Genomic DNA, 22814 nt, shown 5'->3' with positions numbered 1-22814 from the left:
GAGCTAGAAACCTATTTATAAGAATCAATGAAACAAAAATCTACTGGAAAACAGTAGGTATACTATTTTTTTTAATTAACAATAATTATTCTTCGTCAAACGACAAACACTCCAGCGTCTTCAACGATTATATTGCAACTTTCTGCTTTTTGATGCGGATAAGACTTTACAGATTTTCTAAACCGACACTCTCTTTTCAATTTGGCGGCTAAAGCTTCTACGTCGTTTTTCATCCGGTTGTCCCTAAAATGAAATTAAAATAATAAAGATACGTAAGTAGCTAACTACACATTTTAGAAAATATGAAGATAGAATCTTAAAACAGGTAAACATTAAATAACTTGACCGTAACTGGAAGCTTTATATTGAGAGTAGCATTTCCGTTTCCGTCGATTTCATGCCAGTTTTCGTACTTTTATTGATGTCATATCCGGTTTTGTGGCGCCACCTGGCGGGGTCGCGCTCAAAGTTTTCGTAAATTGCTCAGCGCGGCCATGGCTTCATTGGCGTTTTGTTTGCCGTCGAAGCAACTTGCAATCAGTCAACACGAAACGTTGCAAGATATTTTATTTTATTGTGTGGTACTTTATAAAAGTGAATTTGGTGAATAATTCGCAGTAAGTACTTATTTTTAATTTATATTACATTATGTAAAATGTAAAATATAATAATATGTACGTGATCAATATTTTTAACGGTTTGTCCGTTCGGATCACAGTACTTTATATTTATTTGCCAGAAGGTAGTTATTAAAAATACTTGAGACGATGTAACAATTAGAAACCGATTATTAGAAATGAATTTCAAATATTTGAAATTAATATTATTAGCTAAAATTTACCTTTTAAGTCTGTTACAATATGCTCATTTTATTGAGAGGGTACATGACGATAGTTATGACCTCGATTGCATTTTGAAATGAATCCTCTCGGATTTATACGAGAAATTCCTTTAAGATTATGATATGTCTTTTCTAGTTATTGTTATTGTTAATTCAAATTGTTACATCGAATAGTAACAGTACATTAAAAAGTCTTTGATAAAACTCAAGGTTCATAGACCTAGAAACAAACAAAGAGGTAAAAAAGTATGATACCTTGCAATTTCTAGCAGATAAAGCTTATGCAGCTATCACATACTGCATAAACAAAAATAAGCCTAGGTTTTCCTAAAAATTGTGCTTTCTTGACTTTATTTTTATTCGTATATAAATTAACTGAAAATCAATATTAACTTAAATAATAATATTAAATTAACTAAAATATTGACTGAAATCAATAATCAGACTTCGTCGGGTCTTTCCACAATTAGTGGGTAGCTACAGCATAGAAGGTATTGCGATGCGCTGCGAAATTATCACGAGCCAGGTGGGTCTTTTGGTTACAGCCATATGGGAAAAACGAGTGGAGTTTGTTAATATTTTTTGGGTCGAAAAGAACACATAGCTATACGTATAGCGCTGACCCATGATGCAGCCTCAAGACACGAGCGGCGGAGTCAGCGATTTCGCAACCGCGACCCAAATTCTAGTTTTCTTTAAAAACGGAAATAAAATAAAAATTCATTCTATCACCTACATCGCGTAGCGATAGTTTCCAAATTCTGTTAGTTACATCGCGTAGCTATAGAATAAGTTCTAATTGTAAATTAGTTTTAATTTTTATAATTTAATTAAAAGTAATAAAGCAAATAGTTTTTTTTGGGCCCCTCGGCTGTGACTTCCTTCACTCGCCCCTCGTAGGGGCCATGCATTTCAAATGTTACCATTTCAATACATAGAGCTGCCATGACTACCTTTGCCGTGCATTGAGCCTGTTCAATGATCAATATTATCCACTCTCGTGGGTTGGATACCAGTATGATCAATATCATTCAACCTTCGCAGGGTTGATCCTAACATGAGCAATATTATAACACCCTCGCGGGGTGGATACCAGTATGCTCAATATCATCCACCCTCGCGGGGTGGATGCTAGTTTGAACAATCTCATACATCCTCACGGTGTGAATACCAGTATGATCAATATCATCCACCCTCGCGGGGTGGATGCCAACATGATCTATATCATACACCCTCGCGGGGTGGAAACGAACATACCGGTAATATCTACAAAGGTCATCTAAAAAGTTCTTGTCGTTCCTCAATCAGGACTGGCGGTCCAAAAAGGTAAGTAAGCCACAGCATGATTATTTGCACCCGAATTCTCCAAGACAAATCAGAGAAACTAAACCGACCTCGTTCCAAGCAGGTTATTTAGTGCACTGTCTTTCGCAATGAAAGAAAATAGAGGCACCAGAGGTTATACAAAGGTTATTTCAATGGTATCGCATACCAACATTTAAAAAGCCACCTATTGTTTTTCCCAAGGAACTGTATGCAATAGTGCGTAAAATGAATCATGAAGCTTGCACCGCACGCCAAGCTTCCTTTTCACCTTGTTTCTGGTACCGAACTCCGAAGTGTCATCCCGAGAAGAGATCACATCTTAGAGTACGAAACAACTATGTATGTTATGGCAGAACATTTCATTTTGATAAACATGCAAAGTCTGTTTTCATGTAGTGAAACAGTCTTGTGTCAGTGCTTCTTATTGAGGCCGTACGGGAAAGTTAGATAGATTAGATGATAACCTACCTGCCGTTCGGACTAACCACGGTGTCTATGGGTGATATTAAGAGAATGGTGAAATATGAGTCCTATTTTACTTAATTGACTTGTCATAGCAAGTTAAGGCAAGTACATGCTAAATGTACAAGAGACTTAATACATGTACATTTTTTACATGCATTAAGTTAATATCTACTACAGTCGAACTTACTGTTTTTGGTATATAAAATTTGAGAATTGGTTCTTTGACCACGAAAGAGTGAGTCTAACTATTTAGAAATACTATGGGACCCTAGAAAATGCCTCCAAAGAGGGCTGTTGGATGTAAGAACAGTTAGAAACGCTAGTTAACAAACAAATGACCGCTGGATAATCCAAGATCTATCCAATACTGGTAGATCACTATTATCATTCGTTAGACGTCCACAGCTGGACATAGGTCTCATAAAGAGACTACCACATGCCACGTGATTACACCGCATGAATCCAGCGGATCCCTGCGACTCGTTAAATGTCGTCTATCCATCAAGCGGCGATCTCCACGCTGCACTCCAAGCGGGCAGATGCGATAAATAAATTATAAGGGCTAAAGGATAAATATTAGCTACCTCCACTAGTTCATGTTCTAGTAACGGATGCTTTGGATCAGGCTTGGGAGCATTAATAAGAAGCTTCAAGAAGGCTCACTTCTTACGCCTTAGTTCAAGTGTCATTCAAAGTAACGACGAGACGTTACTCTCTCATTTACTAAGAAAAAGAGGAAGGATGTTCATTCTTTCATTCATTCATTTGTTAATAAAGCATATTTACAAGGTTTAAGGATGTTGTTATCCTTACTGAATAAAACATTCCAGATACTGGAATTATGGCTTGCCAATACACCATAGCATACAATATTATATCCGGTATGTATAGTAATCATGTAAATAATTTGTATCTAATGTCATAGCCAACCTCCCAGAGTGGCAATACGAGCTTGTGTGGAAATAATATTTGCAAAGTAGGTAATCCTGGAGGTCGATCTATTCACCTCGGAGAAAGCATTCGAAGTACACAACTATGCACTCTTAGATTTGATGGACCATCAAGTCCTGTTTCACGATGCTGTATCTCAATTCTTCGTCTTGACTCTTGACCCATCTCAATTGGTCAAAAGGAATATTTTTTGAATAGTTGATTTAGTTTATATAATTTACTCCGATCGAAAGTGTTTGGCGGGCCTCGACCGTTTATATAAAACACAGCCTCATTGACTCGCAATGGGTCTGTCATTGTCTTAAGAAGTCTAGAAATAATGAGTGGTATAATACTTTAGACACATAAAACCTAAGCAGTAAATCACTGCTTAATTTCAAGCGGAAATCTATCTTGAAACTATTAAATAAGCTTGAAAACGTTGATTGTCATGGTCTTTAAAGAAAAATATTGATACGAACCTAAAGTATCACAATTAGCACCAGTTTTGGCACATAATATAAATGACAAAATTTAGAATTTTCATTCCTCTTACACGAATCTGTAATTGGATCTGTTATTGGATGTATGAAATAAAAGTCAAGTAATGTTTGTTAATGCGCGTGTTTTATATGTGCTATATTAATGAATAAAAGCAAATTCACTCAATTATGTATTCATGTCCAAGCATGTTTTAAAATCGATTTCTTCAGAAAGATTTGAAATCCACCCGTTTGGGGTGCTAATAATAACTTATTACTTAACTAATCATTTGTAATATCTGCGTTTTTACTACTGCTTACTATTCAGATAACTTCATATTGCATCAAATTCGTACCTTAGAACGAATGATGTGTATTTAATAAAATTTGATGATTATAAAATTAAAATCTGACATTTGCCCTAAATTCGGCTCAAAATCTGAAATAGACAACCAATCAGTAATTGCTTGTAATAGGAATAGTCATAACGGGTATCTTTACCCTCTTTTTGGATTTATATGTGTAATTGGTAATTAATTATTGAACGACAGAGTATGATATGCTACAAAATATAATGCTCTATATTTTATAATGGTTAACGGATTAAACGTGCCTCTCGTACAGTAGGTATAGCAGACTGGGTAAAGACCTTTTTGAAAGAAGCAAGCATATCTGCTACTTCTAGTAACATACACTCAACTCAGGGAAAATCATTCTTATGATGAGATGGCCCATGAAAATTAGCAATCAGCTAATACAATTCAAAATTTTTCTAAATGTAAAGTGATTGAAGGCAATGTACTTAGTCCAGGTGGTATCGCTCAACTAACTATTCTTCAGTTCTATGACTGATAGTTAAAATTCTTTTCTTTATTGATTTTGTATTCAAATAAACAAAATTTTGTTTATGAAAAAGAACATAATATCATATAAGTAGTCATTATGGTACAAATGTTATCACATTGGCGTAGAATTCTAATATCTATTATGTGGCGTCACCAGGCGAAAACAAACAGGGTCTCAATATAAAGCTTCCAGTTACGGTCAAGTTATTTAATAGTAGCGTTTTACCTGAAAATAAAACGCATATTAAAATACTTACCTCACTGGAAGCTTTCAGTAATTCCTGCCTGGTGATATTGAGCCAATGAAGCCATGGCCGCGCTGAGCAATTTACGAAAACTTTGAGCGCGACCCCGCCAGGTGGCGCCACAAAACCGGATATGACATCAATAAAAGTACGAAAACTGGCATGAAATCGACGGAAACGGAAATGCTACTCTCAATATAAAGCTTCCAGTGAGGTAAGTATTTTAATATGCGTTTTATTTTCAGGTAAAACGCTACTATTAAAACTCCACACGTTATAAATCATCATAAAATGCAGCTGCGTAAGCTGTTAAGAATGATAAAGAGAAATAGCTGCTATCCATCGACTGCTATCTCTTTTTTAAAGTTTAGTTTGGTACCTAAATGTTTTGCTAATTACTATCAAGTGATTTTTCTGCTAAAAAGGTGATAATCGACGGTTAAGCCAATCGTCACCCATGACCTAGCTTAAATAGCCGCACCAAAATTGACGACTTTGCGACATTAATAAAATGGTAATCATTATTATTGTTATTTACTTTAAGCTATATAGATATAACTACTTACATGTAATTTATACGAATACAATAAATGCAGGCCGTACAGACGCACAGACTGCCACAAGTTACAAATAATATAACAGATACTATAACTCCTTGGAATACTTGCTTCACTTCCTTGCGTATTTTTTCTGAAAAAAGTTAGGTACTTTAATGTACGAATACATTTAACGGAATTTACTTTTTTGAAGTAAAATCGGTTGAGCATGAATATAAATCCTCGATAGTGAAATTTCATAGAAAAGTTTTTTATTTACCTTGAATGTTATGTTTTTCTTGTAACGATTGTAACAGCATTTTCACATTTACGACACATTCTTCCAGGGTTTCATTATAAAACAGTACACTGCAATTTTAAAATATTATACAGTAGTTATTTACTTAAGTAGTTAACTAGATACCTAATGGATTTTTAGTTATTTTTAATTTAAATGATGGTTTCTACTGCAAATATGTACCTGTTTATTACATACTGAACAGCAATTACTCAAATAAAAATGAAAATACCAGTGTCCAGTATAACTTAACAACTGCAAAACTACCTGCTATCTAATACCTAAAGACGCTACTTAACTTACGCTGCAGAAGAATCACAACCACATTTATTATCACAGTCTTGACTGGCAATGCAATCACCAACTTCACCACATGCTACGTTTGTTGCCTAAAAAATAAGAAAAATATTATATTGGTATAAGGTTCAGGTAAAATGTTTTGCCTTTTGATATTTTTTTTTTCATTAAATTACTTACGTTTTGATCTCCATTAGATGTCACCACTATAATTAATAATAAAAAAATATATAAGTATGTTATCAATTCACATAACTAATATACGTGCGAATGAAAACTTACGGGTGGTTGAAAGTAAACAAAAGAAAATTAACGCCAACATCTTAAAATATAAACACATTAGTTTATATGACACCCACGTATTTATATCGTTAGCATTGGAATTCTTTTAAAACGTCTAGTAATATTTTGTTTTACACGTCGTAAACGTTGTAAATGGTAATAAAATTACTAGTAATTTATAATTCTTTGAATATTTTCAATGAGCTTAATAAGAATGCAAGGGAAACGGGATTTCACTGTTTGGGAGTCGACTAAAATAGACTGACCTCGATAATCTAGAACAAATTGGCATAAGGCATTAGGTAAATTCATGCCATAGGTACCTAGTTACTACATTACATTACTGTACCTAACTACATTAAATTTAAGTTCTTACCTAGATACTGCAATTCTTTTCCAATAAAATAGTTACCTACTTATATTGTTTTATTAATCACTAACAGTTTCCCGCGACTTCGTCCACGTCCCGCGGCAACTGTCTTTTACCTTTGATTTTCCAAAAAAAAAATAGTGGCTGGCTTTTCACGTGCAACGTGCAACGTTTAGCAGTGGGAGGGTGGGTGGTGCATATCGCATGCTGCATGTTGCACCAATAGTTGCACCATACAGATTTGTCTGTTTCAGTGGATTATAGCAAATTAATCCTTTGGATCCTTGTGAATCATCATTAAAAAAATCTTTGAAAGTGATATTTTCGCATGATTTAAAGTTCGATTTTTGACGGTAAGTATTCTAAAATAGTGTATATTTCCATTCAAAAATAAATTTTACCCAAAAAGCCCGAAAGGTAAGTGGTTTATAAAAAGAAGTAAAAAGTAAAATGCGCCCTCTAGTGCCATCTAGAATTTAAACTTATAACCCTTCGTTTTTTAACAAATAATTAAATAAAATACAGGCAACATTTTTATTTATTTCGTGGAACTGATAAATTTTTTGAACGCTTTTAAGTTTTTTAAAGTAGGTTTTGCATGCGATTGGTTTTTTTATCTTTTTAATTCCATTATTTTTTAACCTCGTACAAATTTCTAAAGTTACTTGTTGCCACTTGGACTGCAACCCTAAACGCTGCAACTTGAATAATTGCAAAATATTTTAGTTACTTACTCTGTGGCAATTTATAATCTGTGAATCAGTTAACGTCATAGTGGCTAGCATAGAGGCTTCTATGTAAAGCCAGACGAGAAGAAAAAAAAAAAAAAGCATAGAGGCTAGAGATGTATGTAGCATAGAGGTCATACATCTGTGGGTGGTTAACGTACTGTCAGCTGTCAACTCAATAGTAGTATTGCAAGCTATAGAGCATTACCACAATTTTGAGGTATTTTGTTTGAAGTACAAATCAATTTAGAATTATTCATTCAACTGTTCTAAATGATATTAATGTGAAAATTTTGGATGTTTGGCACTCCGTCATGCCACATTGACTAAACTGATTTGGCTTAAATTAGAAATGTCGATAGCTTATAATTGGTATAACATTATAGGCCACTTTTTATCTCGGAGAACCACAGGATTCCCACGTGATTTTATAAAACCTACATCCACATGAACGAAGTCACAGCCAACATTTAGTTTAACAATAAATTGTAAGAGTGATTTATTCCTTTCAATCCACACCTATAATAACGTGTACTTTTAAAGAAATTGATAATATTTTGGGGTAATATGAATTTGAGACTGGCAGCTCTATTATTAAATGGCAGTTTGATACTCAAAAAACCTGTTTCTGTTTTCTGTTACAGAGTAGAGTACAGACATCATTCGCCGTCAGTTGAATTGAAACGAAAATACGTCGCGCGCGGTTAAAGTATGCGCATCGTGGTTCCCATAAGAATCATTGTTTGCGTTTTCCCACTTCTTAAAACATAGGTAGTAAAGTTACCGCTACGTGTTAATTAAATATTTATTTACAGTTACCTAAAAGTGTATCAAAAGTTTTGTTTTCATTTTTCAAAAATACGTACACGAAGGTGTGTCTATCGTAGAAGGTTCGAATTTCGAATTGTGAGTGAACACTGGTGCATTCACGTGAAAAATAATGAAATGTGATTGTGCATAGCTTTATTGGCTATAGAGATGTTACTTGTATGTAAATTAATTCCAAATCAATTACTGTTTTATACCCGAGTGATTTGTGTCTGGTTGCGAGACTAGTTCTCAAGTAAACGTAAGTAAAAGTATCATTTGAATATCCATATTAATATTTATACTAATATTTCGAAAGTGTGTCTGTCTGTCTGCTACGTTTTCACGGCCCAACCGCTGAACCGATTTTAATGAAATTTGGTACAGACTTGGGGAAGAACATAGGCTACTTTTTATCCCGGAAAATCAGATTCCAATGGGATTTAAAAAAACCGAAATCCACGCGGGCAAAGCCGCGGGCATCCTCTAGTCTGTAATAATTGTTTAAGAAGTTCTAGATTTTATAATTAATAGCCTTTAGTTATGCTTATACTTAAGTAACAGAGTATTCAAAATTGGACTGGTTTTTATTCTAATTAGAATTTGGTTTGCAAACCTCTATTTTTTTAATGCTGTGCAAATAATACTGAATACTTATGAATCTGGTAGGATCTTGTTTAAATGAAAAAGGGGGTTTAAGCAGCTAACTTTAAAAACCAGCAAATGACCGTAGCAACTTGGCACTTAATTTGCTTTATTGATGAAGGAAAACATAGTGACAAAATCTGCATGCCTAAGAGTTGTCCATAATGTTGCGTAAAGTCTAATAGTCACTAGTCACTTTTTATTAACCCCCGACCCAAAAAGAGGGGTGTTATAAGTTTGACGTGTGTATCTGTGTAGCTGTCTGTGGCATCATAGCTCCTAAATTAATGAACTGATTTTAATTTAGTTTTTTACCCGACTACTGCAAAGCCGAAAGGAAGGTGTCTTGAGCGAAAGTGTTCTTAGCCATAATCCAATAAAATCGGTTCAGCCATTTGAAAGTTATTAGGTATTTTCTAGTTACCCTTCACTTGTCGGGGGTGTTATAAATTTTTAATTTACACTTGTTAAGATACACAAAAGAGGTCTTTCCAAAAGTAATATAATAATGTCCTCCTAACCAAATTTCAATCTCCATAGAGATTAGCCAACGGCATGGGAGATTATATAGTTCTTAAGTAAATGCAAGTGTGTTGCAAATGTGTGCAAACACAGGTGCATTCACTGTTCCCTCACTCTCATAGCCCAATAGGACGGAAATCAGGCACAGGAGCAATGGCTTTACATGCTCTTGGGGGTGCAACACTGTCAACTTCCTAACTCTGGGCTAGTACGTACAGAGAATTTCTTATCAGAAGAATCAGATACTGAACTATTTTTGACCCAAACCGGAAATCAAACTTAGGCCCTTGTCAGCTGCAGTTGCACATGCTAATCACAAAATCAAGGAGGCAGTTACACATTATATTGATATAATAAGTGTCAGATGAAGATCAATCATACTTAATATAATAAATGCGAAAGTTTGTATGTATGTATGGATGTTTGTTACTCTTTACTAAAACTACTGGATGGGTTTGGCTGAAATTTTTTGTTGGTTGGGCATCAGCTAGTGTTGTAATGAAAGATATATTTAATTATTTTCAGATGTGCTCAATAGTGGTGAGAATAAGCACCAGATCCTGATGTATACAAGCGCTGACGAGATAGGCTGAGTCATGCAGCCATGGCCAGCGGCAAGGCTCTGTACTCTGTGACCGTGGTGGTGCTTGGGTTCATCTGTTTTATCGTTGGGGCTGTAGCAGTGGGCCTGCCTGCCTGGGGACACTTTTATAGCTGTGAGTATAAACTGCCATGATATCTGCTACATTTTATAAAACTGCCATTCTATTTATAAAAATCAGTCAAGTGTGAGTTGGACTGGCATCAGAGGTTCTGTACCATCATACAAAAAAGAACGCTTTTTATATTTTTTAATTTGCATGGGGGCCATTTTGAATTTTATAATATTAGTTGTTATATAGCAGCAGTAGTACACTGAAAATTTCAACCCTCTACCTAATTAATTTCATATTCAACTGCCTAGTGAAATAGTTCCCAATGAAACAATTTACAGTAGTTATTTCCCCATGTTGCCTTGGAAACAAACACAAACAAAAATATTTTAGCTTAAAACATACTATCTAGTATCTACATTGCAAACTATTTTCAATCATTTAAGTAAAAAAAGCTTTTGTTGCATGTAATAATTAATCCGATTTGTCTAAAACTTCTATATAACTATGTAGGTACAGTTATAATTTTGGTGTTTTTGCGCTGTGGTTTAAAAACTGGCTTGCCACAATGGCTATTAATACTTATGACCCCTAAAATGACGTAAGAGCTATTCTTATAGGACCTTTAAAATAATAACATACTCTATGACCAAACTTGTTTATAAAAAACGAGGGCATAAAAAACCGGACCCTACCAACGGAAGTTGGCACCCAGAAAAGTGGGACAGGTATAGGGTTACCATGATCGTTTCTAAATTAGACTTTCCCTTTAATTAAAGTTTCAAAGTCAGTATCAATTTCTCCCATATTGCAGATGTTTTTGCAATTTTATAGAAAACGATACCTGCAGTTTTTTTTAATGAGCGAACTTTGACTTTGCTCTTACACTGTTTAAAAAAAACCGGCCAAGTGCGAGTCAGACTCGCGCACTCAGGGTTCCGTACTCAGGTATTTTTTCCAACATTTTGCACGATAAGTCAAAATTATTATACATAAAAATAAATAAAAATCTGTTTAAAAATGTACAGAAAAAGCCCTTTCATATAATAACATCACTTGGTATAGTTATCTTACTTCGAAAATTAAAACACTTTTTTTTAAATGATGTAACCACAAATTCGCGGTTTTCAGATTTATTCCTGTATTTGTGTTATAAGACCTGCCAAACATGATTCTAGGTCAACGGGAAGTACCCTATAGGTTTCTTGACAGACAGACAGACAATCAAGTGATCCTATAAGGGTTCCGTTTTGAGGTACGGAACCTTAACTAGATAGCGTTATATCGCTGACATAAATCTTTCTTGTTTTAATATAGATTTCAGCCTTTGTATTTATTAAACACTACTATTAAGTTAATCGTAATCGTAAATGTATACGCAATTACGCAGAGCAAAACATACGTAACGTGTGTTGTACACACAAGTAGGTATAAAAGTAAAAGCTTAAACCCGTTGTGGATGTGTTTTTTGATTGCACTAAGTACATAATTGAATTTTATTGCAAAAGCCGTATTTTTTAGCGCATGTTACATTCTGAATAAGTTGTAAAAAATTAGCTTAATATAAAATAAGTGTTAGATATCATGGCTTGTACACAATAGTCATATTTTTTCCTATGTTATTTATTAATCTATACATATAATAAAATTGTAGAAAAGTGTTGTCTGTACAATGGAAATATATAAAAAAAAAGTGGCAGGGGTTGTTATTATATCGATGCCGAACCCGAAATTGTAATTAATTTTTTTTTGTCTGTTTGTCTGTTTGTCTGTGTGTTTGTGCACGCTAATATCAGAAACGGCTTATTCGATTTAGATACGGTTTTCACTAATATCTTGTAGTAAGCTTTACTTAACATTTAGTGTTTATTTCATGTCAATCGGTTCATAAATAAAAAAGTTATGTCAATTTAAAGAATCACGGCGAACATTTTTAACCTACATACTGCCCGAAAAGTCACTATTCCACGCGAACGAAGTCGCGGGCACAGCTAGTCACAAAATAAAAAGCTATTCGCTATTATTAGAGTCATCAAAAATAAGATGCTATTCGCTTTTTGTCCTTTTATTCTTCTCTGGCATGGTAACTCTAATCAAAGAAGAATCAAGTATCACGCACAATCATTATTTCCTTTCTAAAGCCCTACAGTTAGCAGATTAACTCATTGTGATGAGTGAAAACTGAAATGAGCTCGAAATTGATCGATAATCGATATAGCGAAGTGAAAGGTGTACCTACCTACTCGTAATATTCCTACGAAAACTATCTAGTTTGGAAGAAGTAAGTAAAGATGAAGTTTAAAGTATTTCCGTGAAACTTAATATCACGTATCTACTTACCTTTTAAAACCTATTTAGTTGCAACGGTTTAATTTTAGGGTTCCGTTTCTTAAAAGAAAAACTGAACCCTTATAGGATCACTTTGTTGTCCGTCCGTCCATCCGTCTGTCTGTCTGTCCGTCTGTCTGTCATGTGTGGTATCATGTGAAAGGGATTTACTTTTACATTCTAAAACAGGTATTGATTATTTTTGTGCGTAATAGTTTTTGATTTATCGTGCCAAATGTCGGGAAAAATTCAGAGTCTTTAAATGTAAAATTCATCTTCTATCCTTTTTTAACCCCCGACCCAAAAAGAGGGGTGTTATAAGTTTGACGTGCGTATCTGTTTATATCTATCTGTGGCATCGTAGCTCCTAAACGAATGGACCGATTTTAATTTAGTTTTTTTTTTGTTTGAAAGGAGTTGATTGAGAGTGTTCTTAGCTATAATCGAAGAAAATCGGTTCAGCCATGGTTCAGCCGTTTGAAAGTTATCAGCTCTTTTCTAGTTTTCTAATAGAGTTTTTTGTGTCTTAGCAATTTCAAAAAGAAAAAGATACAGATACTCAAAATTTAGTTCAGAGAAAGATAACAGAATCGGCGCCAATATCACTATAAGGCAGTATAGAATTTTCTTGTACTCAAAGCTCGCGGTGCATTTTAAAATGTGGCCCGCCCGCCAAACGGGGCATTGACCTCGAGACCTTTGTGACAACACTAGTAAGATGCTCCGAGCTTATGGTGATTTGACTTGGTTTTTTTGTAAATATTATATCGAACATTCAACTTCGTTATTTTAATGGAGTTCTAGATATACATTGATATAGTAGTTAGATGACTTTTGTCTAGAATCTTTCTAGCTTTATGACTAGACACTTTTTATAATAAAATTATTATTATTAAAGACTTAAGTGATAGATGATGTCTGTGATACACCCGCGTGGATTTAAGTTTTTTAGAATCCCGTGGGAACTATGAAATCGCCCATGTAAAATAACGGTTTAAAAATAATAAAATGGTTTGCCAAAAAATTCTACCATAACCGTTCTTATCAAAGCCACGTTGTTTTAACGATTAAACAAACATGCGCTTACGTAAAGCAATAAAAACGCTTTGGTCAATGAACATTTAAGCTATGTGCACACTTTTCCATATTAAGTATCATTTACACATAGGTTTAGTAGTGAGTTGTGAACTTGACCGAGTGACTTGGCTTCGGACAAACGATAGTTATCTATTAACTACTTCGACAAGCCAAATTAGGAACGCTACTTACTAATGTAATCATAGTCGTAAAGCCAACCTTAATCACTTCGACATTACTATTTACTATCTCGGTAGTTACACCCTCTGTAACTTTTCGTTTTTAGGGTGCCAATGGGACGATATTATTCTCCGTAAGCCTCCGCTGTCCGTCCATCTGTCTGTCCGTTCGTCTGTCTGTCATCGCCACCATGCAAATATAAAAAAGTACATAGTGAATTAGTGATATATTTCATACGATGGGACGGAATGTTTTGTGTGCGAGTCCAACAAGTACTTGTCCGGTTTTTTATTACGTTATGAATAGTCATAGGTTACATTTACATATTTTTTCACCTATCCCAATTTCACGGTTTCTGGCTTGATAACTATTTGGCTATTATACTCGTACCACAATCCACTCCCAATTTTAATTGGCTTAGTAACACTATATAGTAGCAAGTAACGTAAAATATTACAACCACTACAATAGGATACTGTAACGTGGTTTGCCAACGCGTACCACTTGATACCTGCCTTTTGCGTGCGAATCCGACTCGCACTTGACCACAGTTTTTTACCCGACTGCGGCAAAAAGGAAGCGTTATGATTTTAGCAGACTATGTATGTATGTATGTTTGTATCCAGATTCTGTGTGTTCCACAGTAGCGCCTAAACTACTGGGCCGATTTTGATGTGTCATTGTGAATGAGGTGTCATTTGATTCGTTGTAAAGGTACCAGTGACATAGGCTATATTTTATACGAAAAAAATTGACCTAACGGATGTTAAGTACATCAAAAAAAGTGGAGGTCTCCAAAAATATTTTTTTTGCTATTGTATCGAGTGGGATGTCATATGAAAGAGGAGAAAATCTGAGCTCATGAATACATTAAAATACAACTACATTAAAATATACCAAGCAACAGAAAAACAATTTTTCTCTAACATTTTCAGCGTTTATTAGAACGATCGCAGTCGGGTTTTAGTTTTCAACTTTATCTTGTTAAAGAAATCATCTTTACGTTATCAATGGTCATAGAATCATAGATAGGTATATTTTTTCACCTATCCCAATTTCATGCTTTTTGGCTTGGTAACACTAAAATAACAATGTAAAATATTATTATACTGGTACCCAATAGGTACACTCCTAATTTCAACTGGCTTGGTAACACTATAGTAACAACGTAAAATATTACTACCAGTACAATAGGATAACTGTAGCGCGGTTTGCCAACGCGTATCGCTTCATCAACTGGCATGACTTCGTCGTTTTGACGATGACGGACAGACAACGACCTCGTCTTTGGAGGAAAATGTGGAAGGCACGTGAAAGAATTTTTTGATTTCAGTTTTTTATAGGGTTCCGTCCCTCAAAAGTAAAAACGGAATCCTTATAGAATCACTTTGTTGTCTGTCTGTCCGTCTGTCTGTCGTGACTGTCAAGAAAACCTATACGGTACTTCCCGTTGACCTAGAATCATGAAATTTAGCAGGTAGGTAGGTCTTACAGCACAAGTAAAGGAAAAAAACCGAAAACCATGAATTTGTGGTTACAGACAAAAAAATTAAAATGTGTTCATGAACAAATAATTAGTATTTTCAATTATCAAAGTAAGATAACTACACCAAGTGGAATTTCATATAAAATGGCTTTACCTATATAGTCTAAATAGATTTATATGCATAAATACTAGTTTTTATCTATCGTATGAATTAATGTCGGAAAAAATACCTAAGTACGGAATCCTAGGTGCGCGAGTCTGACTCGCACTTGGCCGGTTTTTAGACCATCAGTTAAGTTAAGAAATTCGTACTGACACAACAAATAGACATTGGAAGTATCTCAAGAGCTTAAATAGCTATCTGCCTACTTCTTACATTCTTGTACGTACAATACAACCTTCATCAAGTGTCGTTGACTTTGGGCATCGTGGGTATATAACGTTTCTTGAAGAATGCGAGATTTGGCAAAGATTCGCTGACAATATTCGCCACATAATGGTTTTTTTTGCAACAAGTTAAAAAGATATCACTTTTGTAAAAGATTTTAACCACTGAAGTATAAAATCTTATCAAGTTACTAAGCATGTTCTTTAAACTGTATTTCTTTTCCATCTCTCAATTTTAGCACATAATCTCGAATTTTGAAATTTTCCTAGCAAAATGGTCTTGTGACCCATGAGAATAAAATTCAGACCTCAAACTGGTACGTATATTTTGAATAAAATCTCAATATTTGGTTCAGTATTTCGTGTGGATTGAAATCTAAAAGGTTATCAGTCCTTTATAATCCCATACATCTTTTAAAGCACAAGATATAAGCTTAGTGGTATATGGACTTTATGTATAGGTAATTGACCTGTTCGCTAAATAAAAGCGCATTTTTAGGGTTCCGTACCTCAAAAGGAAAAAAGGAACCCTTATAGGATCACTTCGTTTCTGTCTGTCTATCTATCTGTCTGTCTGTCAAGAAAGTCAATAGTTAGTTCCCGTTGACCTAGAATCATGAAAGGCAGGTAGGTAGATATCTAGCACAAGGAAAAAATCCAAAAACCGTGAATTCGTGGTTACATCACAAAAAAATGTGTTCATCAGCAAATAATTAGTATTTTCAAAGTAAGATAACTGTACCAAGTGTGGTGTCATATAAAAGAGCTTTACCTGTGCATTCTAAAACTGATTTCTATTTATATTTATGCATAATAATTTTTGATTTATCGTGCAAAATTACGAAAAACCAGTGTACGGAACCCTCAGTGCGCGAGTCTGACTCGCGCTTGGCCGGTTTTTTCAATCTAGGCTATCAGTAAAACTAGGACTACTCCGTAATCGATGTAGCGTAACGGCGTAAGTTATCGCGTTATTTTATGACTTATTGTTGTTTCTTTAACGTTCGAGCGCTTAAGCCGGGGGTACACGGGTAGTTAACGGCACGTTAGCACGCTAGAAAATATACTATAATAATATTTACAATAGATGACATTAATAAAGCATAGTGACATTTTGAAGGGTCGACAAAAAGAAAGAGTATAGTGTCAGTACAGTTACTCAAAAATTACTGTACCCTTTTCTGGCTTCATAATATATTTCATTGCAACCTAAATAACTCCGAAAATCCAAAGGCACGTGCCCTAAATCAAATCCCGGACTTCCCTAACGGGAGACAGCTTAGCTTTAACAAGTGTAAATTAAAAATTTATAACACCCCCGACAAGTGAAGGTTACAGTAACTTGAAAAGAGCTGATAACTTTCAAACGGCTGCACCGATTTTCTTGGATTATAGCTAAGATCTCGAGCTAGCTAAGATTATAGCTAAGATCTCACTCTCGATTAAGCCACGTTTCAAACAAAAAAAAACCAAATTAAAATAGGTTCATTAGGTATTTTTGGGTCGGGGGTTAAAAATAGGGCTACTTTAGAGCTACCTGCGTCAATACTAATTATGTACTAACATTTGACATCTGCCAGTGATGTCGAAGCCTAGACGTTTTGTTAGAAGTTCTCTAATTGTCGTGAACTGAGTCAGTTAATACACATTAAATTATTGAGTACCCACTTTAGGTATACACAAATACAATACACATAGTAGAGTGAAGCTTGTTCTTGACAGCATTCGTTTTGTAAAATGTAAACTGATTACTCTACTGAACGTGTAGACAGCTAACCAATTACTAAAACTGGCAGACTATCTACTGATAATACTGGTACAGTAGTATGTTACAACTTAGTTGTCTTTAGCATGTACCCTAAGCCTTATTGAGGAGCTAGAAAATTGCATTGGAGTCACGAATACCTTTAAAATATGTATAAAACACTGTCCGCGGCACCAATTGTCTTAGTTACGTAACCGTGTTTCAGTTTCTTCAGTTGTAACGGTTGCTTTTATGAACACAAATGACCGACGATTTCGGTGCATAATTAAGGTTTGCAGGTGTTCACGAGGTCATTCTCATAACGTGGCCTGGTGCGAAAACAAAAGCCTATTTTTATTTTCTGAAGGCTTTTTTAACCCCCGACCCAAAAAAAGGGGTGTTATAAGTTTGACGTGTGTATCTGTGTATCTGTCTGTGGCATCGTAGCTCTTAAACTAATGAACCGATTTTAATTTAGTTTTTTCGTTTGAAAGGTGGCTTGATCGAGAGTGTTCTTAGCTATAATCCAAGAAAATCGGTTCAGCCGTTTGAAAGTTATCAGCTCTTTTCTAGTTACTGTAACCTTCAATTGTCGGGGGTGTTATAAATTTTTAATTTACACTTGTCTTATGGGTGGATATATTCTTATCAAGATACTACAAGGGAACGGGGAAAGGTAGGCTATACAGTTTATATGGTATTGTTAGCTAATAAAAAACACCCTGGGCTTTGGAAGCACCTTGAAGGCTCCAAACGCAGAATCTTGCGCTCGAGTTGCGTTGTTTATTCATTGTTTAATCCAAAGACGTTCCTACTGTCTTCCTATAGGCATATTACAGTTCTTTACCTTCTAGGTCAGAGGAATTTGATTTCAAAGAAAGATTCTGGAACTGAGATCAATGGATCCAGATTCTGTGTGTTCCACCGTAGTGCCTAAACTACTGGGCCGATTTTGATGAATGAGGTGTCAATCGATTCTTTGTAATGGCCCGGGTGACATAGGCTTTTACACTAATATTATAAAGGCGAAAGTTTGTATGTGTGTGTGTGTGTGTGTGTGTGTATGTTTGTTACTCCTTCACGCAAAAACTACCGGACAGATTTGGCTGAAATTTAGAATGGAGATAGATAATATCCTGGATTAGCACATAGGCTACTTTTTATCCTGGAAAATCAAAGAGTTCCGGGATTTCGAAAAACCTAAATCCACGCGGGCGAAGTCGCGGGCATCGGCTAGTACTTTATACGAAAAAAATTGGCGTGACGGATGTTACATCAAAAAAAGTGAGGGTCTCAATTTTTTTTTAACGAAATAAAATCTGTAGTCTGAGCAAAGTCAAAGCACCTCCGCTTTAAAGATCTTAGCTTGAAGACAATCGATCTTCTCTACCTCCAAATTCAGCGTAGAAGCTATGTAGTTTAATAGATCTTAAAGCCCTCACCATTATTTAGCACGAATGCTGTGGTTATCAATCGCTCCAATCACAATGATTGGCTGTGAAACTACTTACCTGGTATCTATACCTATTTATGTTTTACGTAGACTTTAGAGCTAGTACTATTTATTCATAGCATAAGTAGTGTATCATATTCATAACAAATAACATTTGAGTCACGAGTTTGTTTATCGAAGCGTTTGTCAGTATTTGCATGGACTGTATCTATATTTTGTATGGCAGGTTGTTAGGTTACCTACCTGTAGAGTGTAGATAAACTCCTCTTTCCTCGTTTTAGGACCTGCATGGCAGTACCATCCAATCCATCAACCTGTACCTATGTATCCAGTATCCACTGCTGGATATGGCCCTCCACCTTCCTCATCCATCCGTTTCCCACCACCTTCTTCAAGTCATCGGTCTAGCGGGCTGGATCATCCTACACTGCGCTTACCAGTACGGAGTCTCCAGTATATGTCAGATTAGCCATCGGTTCTCTGACAGACATGTTCTTGCTCAATGCTCCAAAGTTTGTTAGTCGTTTGAACTAAGTCGGCCGTCAGTCACTTTTCTCTTCTGCGAGTTTCGTTTACCAGATTTTCTACCTGAGATTGTATTGGAGTGAACTATGTTGGATATCTCACGTTACATCGCTCGCTCCTATACATATTATATTATCTTTGTTATTAATATGTTCGTATTTTACCTCGTGTGGAATTTGTCATGGTAGGTATAGACGTCATCGTACGATTAGGTACGTGCGCCATATCAGGATAATTATTAGTTCTCTTCTTAGCTATAGGTACTAGGTAGTTATAAACTAAATAAGTGCACTTATAATAATAATAAATCAAAAGGATTTTTGCCTAGGTTTATTGCCACTTCTGAATACGAAACCCTAAATCCTAAAGTGGAGCAAGTAGCTATTGCAATTAATCCCTTGAAGTGATGAGATGAGTAACATAATTAGGGATCACCGCTAGATAATTTGGGTCACACTTGCAAGCAAGGTCAGGTCGGTTAATTAGCATGTAACGTGACTCACTGGCAAGTCAATGAGGTGTAAATGTGACGCCTCCCGATGGGCTCCTGTCCTAGATACGTGTAATAATTAACTGAGAGGTAGGAAGGAGGTCTTTATGTCTATTCAAAAATTCAAAATTCAAAATATTTTTATTCAATTAGACTTTTACAAGTTCTTTTGAATCGTCAAAAGCATCTACCACTGGTATGAAGATAGAGTATAATAAATAGCATTAAATTTTAGGAAGATTAAGGTTTTAGCTTTGTAATACAGTAAGTAGCCCGCTTCATCGAAGCGAAACTTTTAAAACTAAAGCTAAAGAGGGTTCCAAACGCGCCCAGGTCTGAGAAGAGCCCAAAACAAATTCAGCCGGATATTTTTAGTCGTTGACGGGTGGAACCTAAAATAGTGCTGTTTCCACAAATGACGGAAACAGGGTTATATTTTGTTCGTGTCACCCATTCCCTTTAACTGCACCTCACCACGAGGGGAGGCCAGGTGAATGAATTTTGCTTGAGATTCAAGATTTTTAGGGTTCCGTATCTCAAAAGGAAAAACCGGAACCCTTATAGGATCACTTTGGTGTCTGTCTGTCTGTCCGTCCGTCCGTCCGCCGTGTCCTATAGGGTATTGCCCTAGAATCATGAAAGGCAGGTAGGTTATGGCACAAGTAAAGGAACAAATCCGAAAACCGTGAATTTGTGATTACTTCACAGAAAAAAAAAATTTAAAAAGGTTTTTTAATTTTCAAAATATGATAACTATACGAACTATACCAATTCAAAAACGGCAAATTAATAAATAAGCCCTCAAATAGAGATTTTCCAAGGGCTATCACATCACACTAATATTATAAAGGCGAAAGTTTGTATGTGTGTGTGTGTGTGTGTATGTTTGTTACTCCTTCACGCAAAAACTACTGGACGGATTTGGCTGAAATTTGGAATGGAGATAGATAATATCCTGGATTAGCACATAGGCTACTTTTTATCCCGGAAAACCAAAGAGTTCCCACGGGATTTCAAAAAACCTAAATCCACGCGGACGAAATCGCAGGCGTCAGCTAGTAACTTTTAAAATAAATACAATTTTAGTATATTGAAATTAAATTAAATGAATACTGATTAATCCTCTAACTATAAATAAAATGCGTATTACATAGATTGTTCACGATAAAATTTTAAAAGCTCACATCGCATTATCGGTTTGACCTAAATGCCGATATGCCGCGGCCCGCGATGTAAACACTGTACCTTTGAATACACATTTCTTTCATAATATAGCCAGAGTGATGTAATTATAGCCTTTGATTTATAACTAACTTCAAAGTTCCTTCGATGGCGCAACTGACAGAGAGATGTCACATTACCAGAGGGTGCAATATCCCGTTTTTTTTTAAAGAATATTAGTCATGCTAATCATGACTAATACTCCCCTTTCCCCTCCAATTAAGCGTGAAGCTTGTGCCAGGATTAGGTACGACATAGTGCAACGGATGGGGTTTTAACCGCTGACCTTTCTGAATTCAGTCCGCTCCTCAACCGTTGAGTTATCTAGACCCTAACTCAGTCTCAACCTGACTGTATCACGATTAAAGCGAATTGTCCCAGTCTGGAAAGTCAAACTTAAAATCATTTATTCAAAGTAAGTACTATTGTACTACTTTTGATGATCAGAGTTGTTAGATTTGTAAGATGATATAGTGGTGATAACTAATTACGTAAATTTAAAACTAAAGCTACGAGGGTTCCAAACACGCCCAGGTTTGAGAATAGCCCACAACAAAGTCAGCAAATTTTTTACTATCACTACTTCACAAAATCACTTAACTTATTAGAACTATCTGATTAGGTAAATTCGCATTTACCTATCCTTTCGAGCGTCTTTTTGGTAAACTTTTTGTTAAAACTTACCTAATTGTGTTGATAAACAATGCACGCTAACACCGACATTTTGTTGAAACTATAGATCCGAATTCCGAATAAGGCGCAAGGCCAAAAGGCTTCGAGGTGAAACACGATTGTACTCTGTACGTATGCCATGTTCTTTTTATCAATCATTAAATTGTTGCTGGACCTTTTACTGTGTCTGTCAATAAGTAATAATATCTTTATGATATCTAATGTAACTTAAAAGTTTTTTTATTAGTTCCATAACTTATATCTTTGGAATCTTAAGGTGAGGGTATTTTTCTATGCTTGATGAAGTTTACTGCTCTAGTGCCATGATTTATGACAACTCCCTGGCAACGAGCGTTAGTGGATCTTGGCTTTGGCAATCAGCAAACCTGTTTTACCGACGTTAAAGACATTGGCGCCAAATATGTTGTACTTACACTTTCAAAAGCCTATTGAAATACACACTACACATTTTGTTTCATAAGTCGCTTTCAAAAGTTTATTCAAATTCATACTATACAAGTTTTTTTAGATCATCAGTCTGTTTTGTTCCACAATCATATTCAAATACAAAAGCTCTACAAAAGATGTTTTCAATCGTCAAAGTTTGTTTTGTTTCATAAATTCTTGTAGTTTTAGTTAGGTTCAACTTCATTTCACCCCTTTATTTCTGGGTTTTCATAAAATCCTTTCTTATTAGAAGCCAACATCACCTGTCAGGTTCAGGTACATATTATAGCTGTCTAATTTCTCGGTTTAAAACTAGTTTTGTGGATTTAAAAATACCAGTTTCTAAGATTTCGTATTTATTCAAGGAACATTTCGTAAGATACATATCGACTTTCGTGTCTACTACCAGTTCAGAAAGTTGATTAAACCGAGATGAAGCTAAAGAGATACACGGCAGCTAGATTCAAAACGGGAAAAGTTCCCCAGGAATATTCTAAGAAACCCACAATTTTTCAAAAAGCACCTAATTTCT

The 22814-nt window shown here is 35.4% G+C and overlaps 2 protein-coding genes and 1 long non-coding RNA gene across 4 annotated transcripts in view; 1 reads left to right on the top strand and 2 right to left on the bottom strand.

Annotated features, from left to right (window-relative positions):
* Positions 1 to 41: 41 nt before the first annotated feature.
* LOC123876559 lies at positions 42 to 7690 on the bottom strand. The gene is made up of 7 exons (XM_045922872.1): positions 7648 to 7690; positions 6924 to 6938; positions 6446 to 6471; positions 6272 to 6357; positions 5951 to 6039; positions 5701 to 5824; positions 42 to 243 (listed from the first exon to the last, which is right to left on the bottom strand). Exons 1-7 carry the CDS (start codon positions 7688 to 7690, stop codon positions 96 to 98), a joined length of 531 nt encoding a protein of 176 aa, XP_045778828.1. The 3' UTR covers positions 42 to 95.
* A 556-nt stretch (positions 7691 to 8246) lies between these two features.
* The window catches only part of LOC123876467, a 49424-nt gene continuing 34856 nt past the window's right edge, over positions 8247 to 22814 (top strand). Inside the window, exons 1-2 of one of the 2 annotated variants that reach the window (XM_045922742.1) lie at positions 8247 to 8708; positions 10145 to 10335. In XM_045922742.1, coding sequence (XP_045778698.1) covers positions 10224 to 10335 — 112 coding nt within the window. In that variant the 5' untranslated portion in view covers positions 8247 to 8708; positions 10145 to 10223. Of the gene's footprint in view, positions 8715 to 10144; positions 10336 to 22814 lie in introns of both variants that reach the window. The other variant, XM_045922741.1, reaches the window with a different exon arrangement.
* LOC123876469 overlaps positions 10915 to 22814 on the bottom strand; it is a 32165-nt gene continuing 20265 nt past the window's right edge. The window contains exons 4-5 of the long non-coding RNA XR_006798367.1: positions 22171 to 22176; positions 10915 to 10926 (exon numbers count right to left, since the gene is read on the bottom strand). This is a non-coding gene — a long non-coding RNA (uncharacterized LOC123876469). The remainder of the gene's footprint in view (positions 10927 to 22170; positions 22177 to 22814) is intronic.

Source organism: Maniola jurtina, chromosome 21, assembly GCF_905333055.1.
Source record: "Maniola jurtina chromosome 21, ilManJurt1.1, whole genome shotgun sequence".
In the NCBI taxonomy this organism is placed as follows: domain Eukaryota; kingdom Metazoa; phylum Arthropoda; class Insecta; order Lepidoptera; family Nymphalidae; genus Maniola; species Maniola jurtina.
This window is presented reverse-complemented; position numbering and strand designations above follow the sequence as displayed.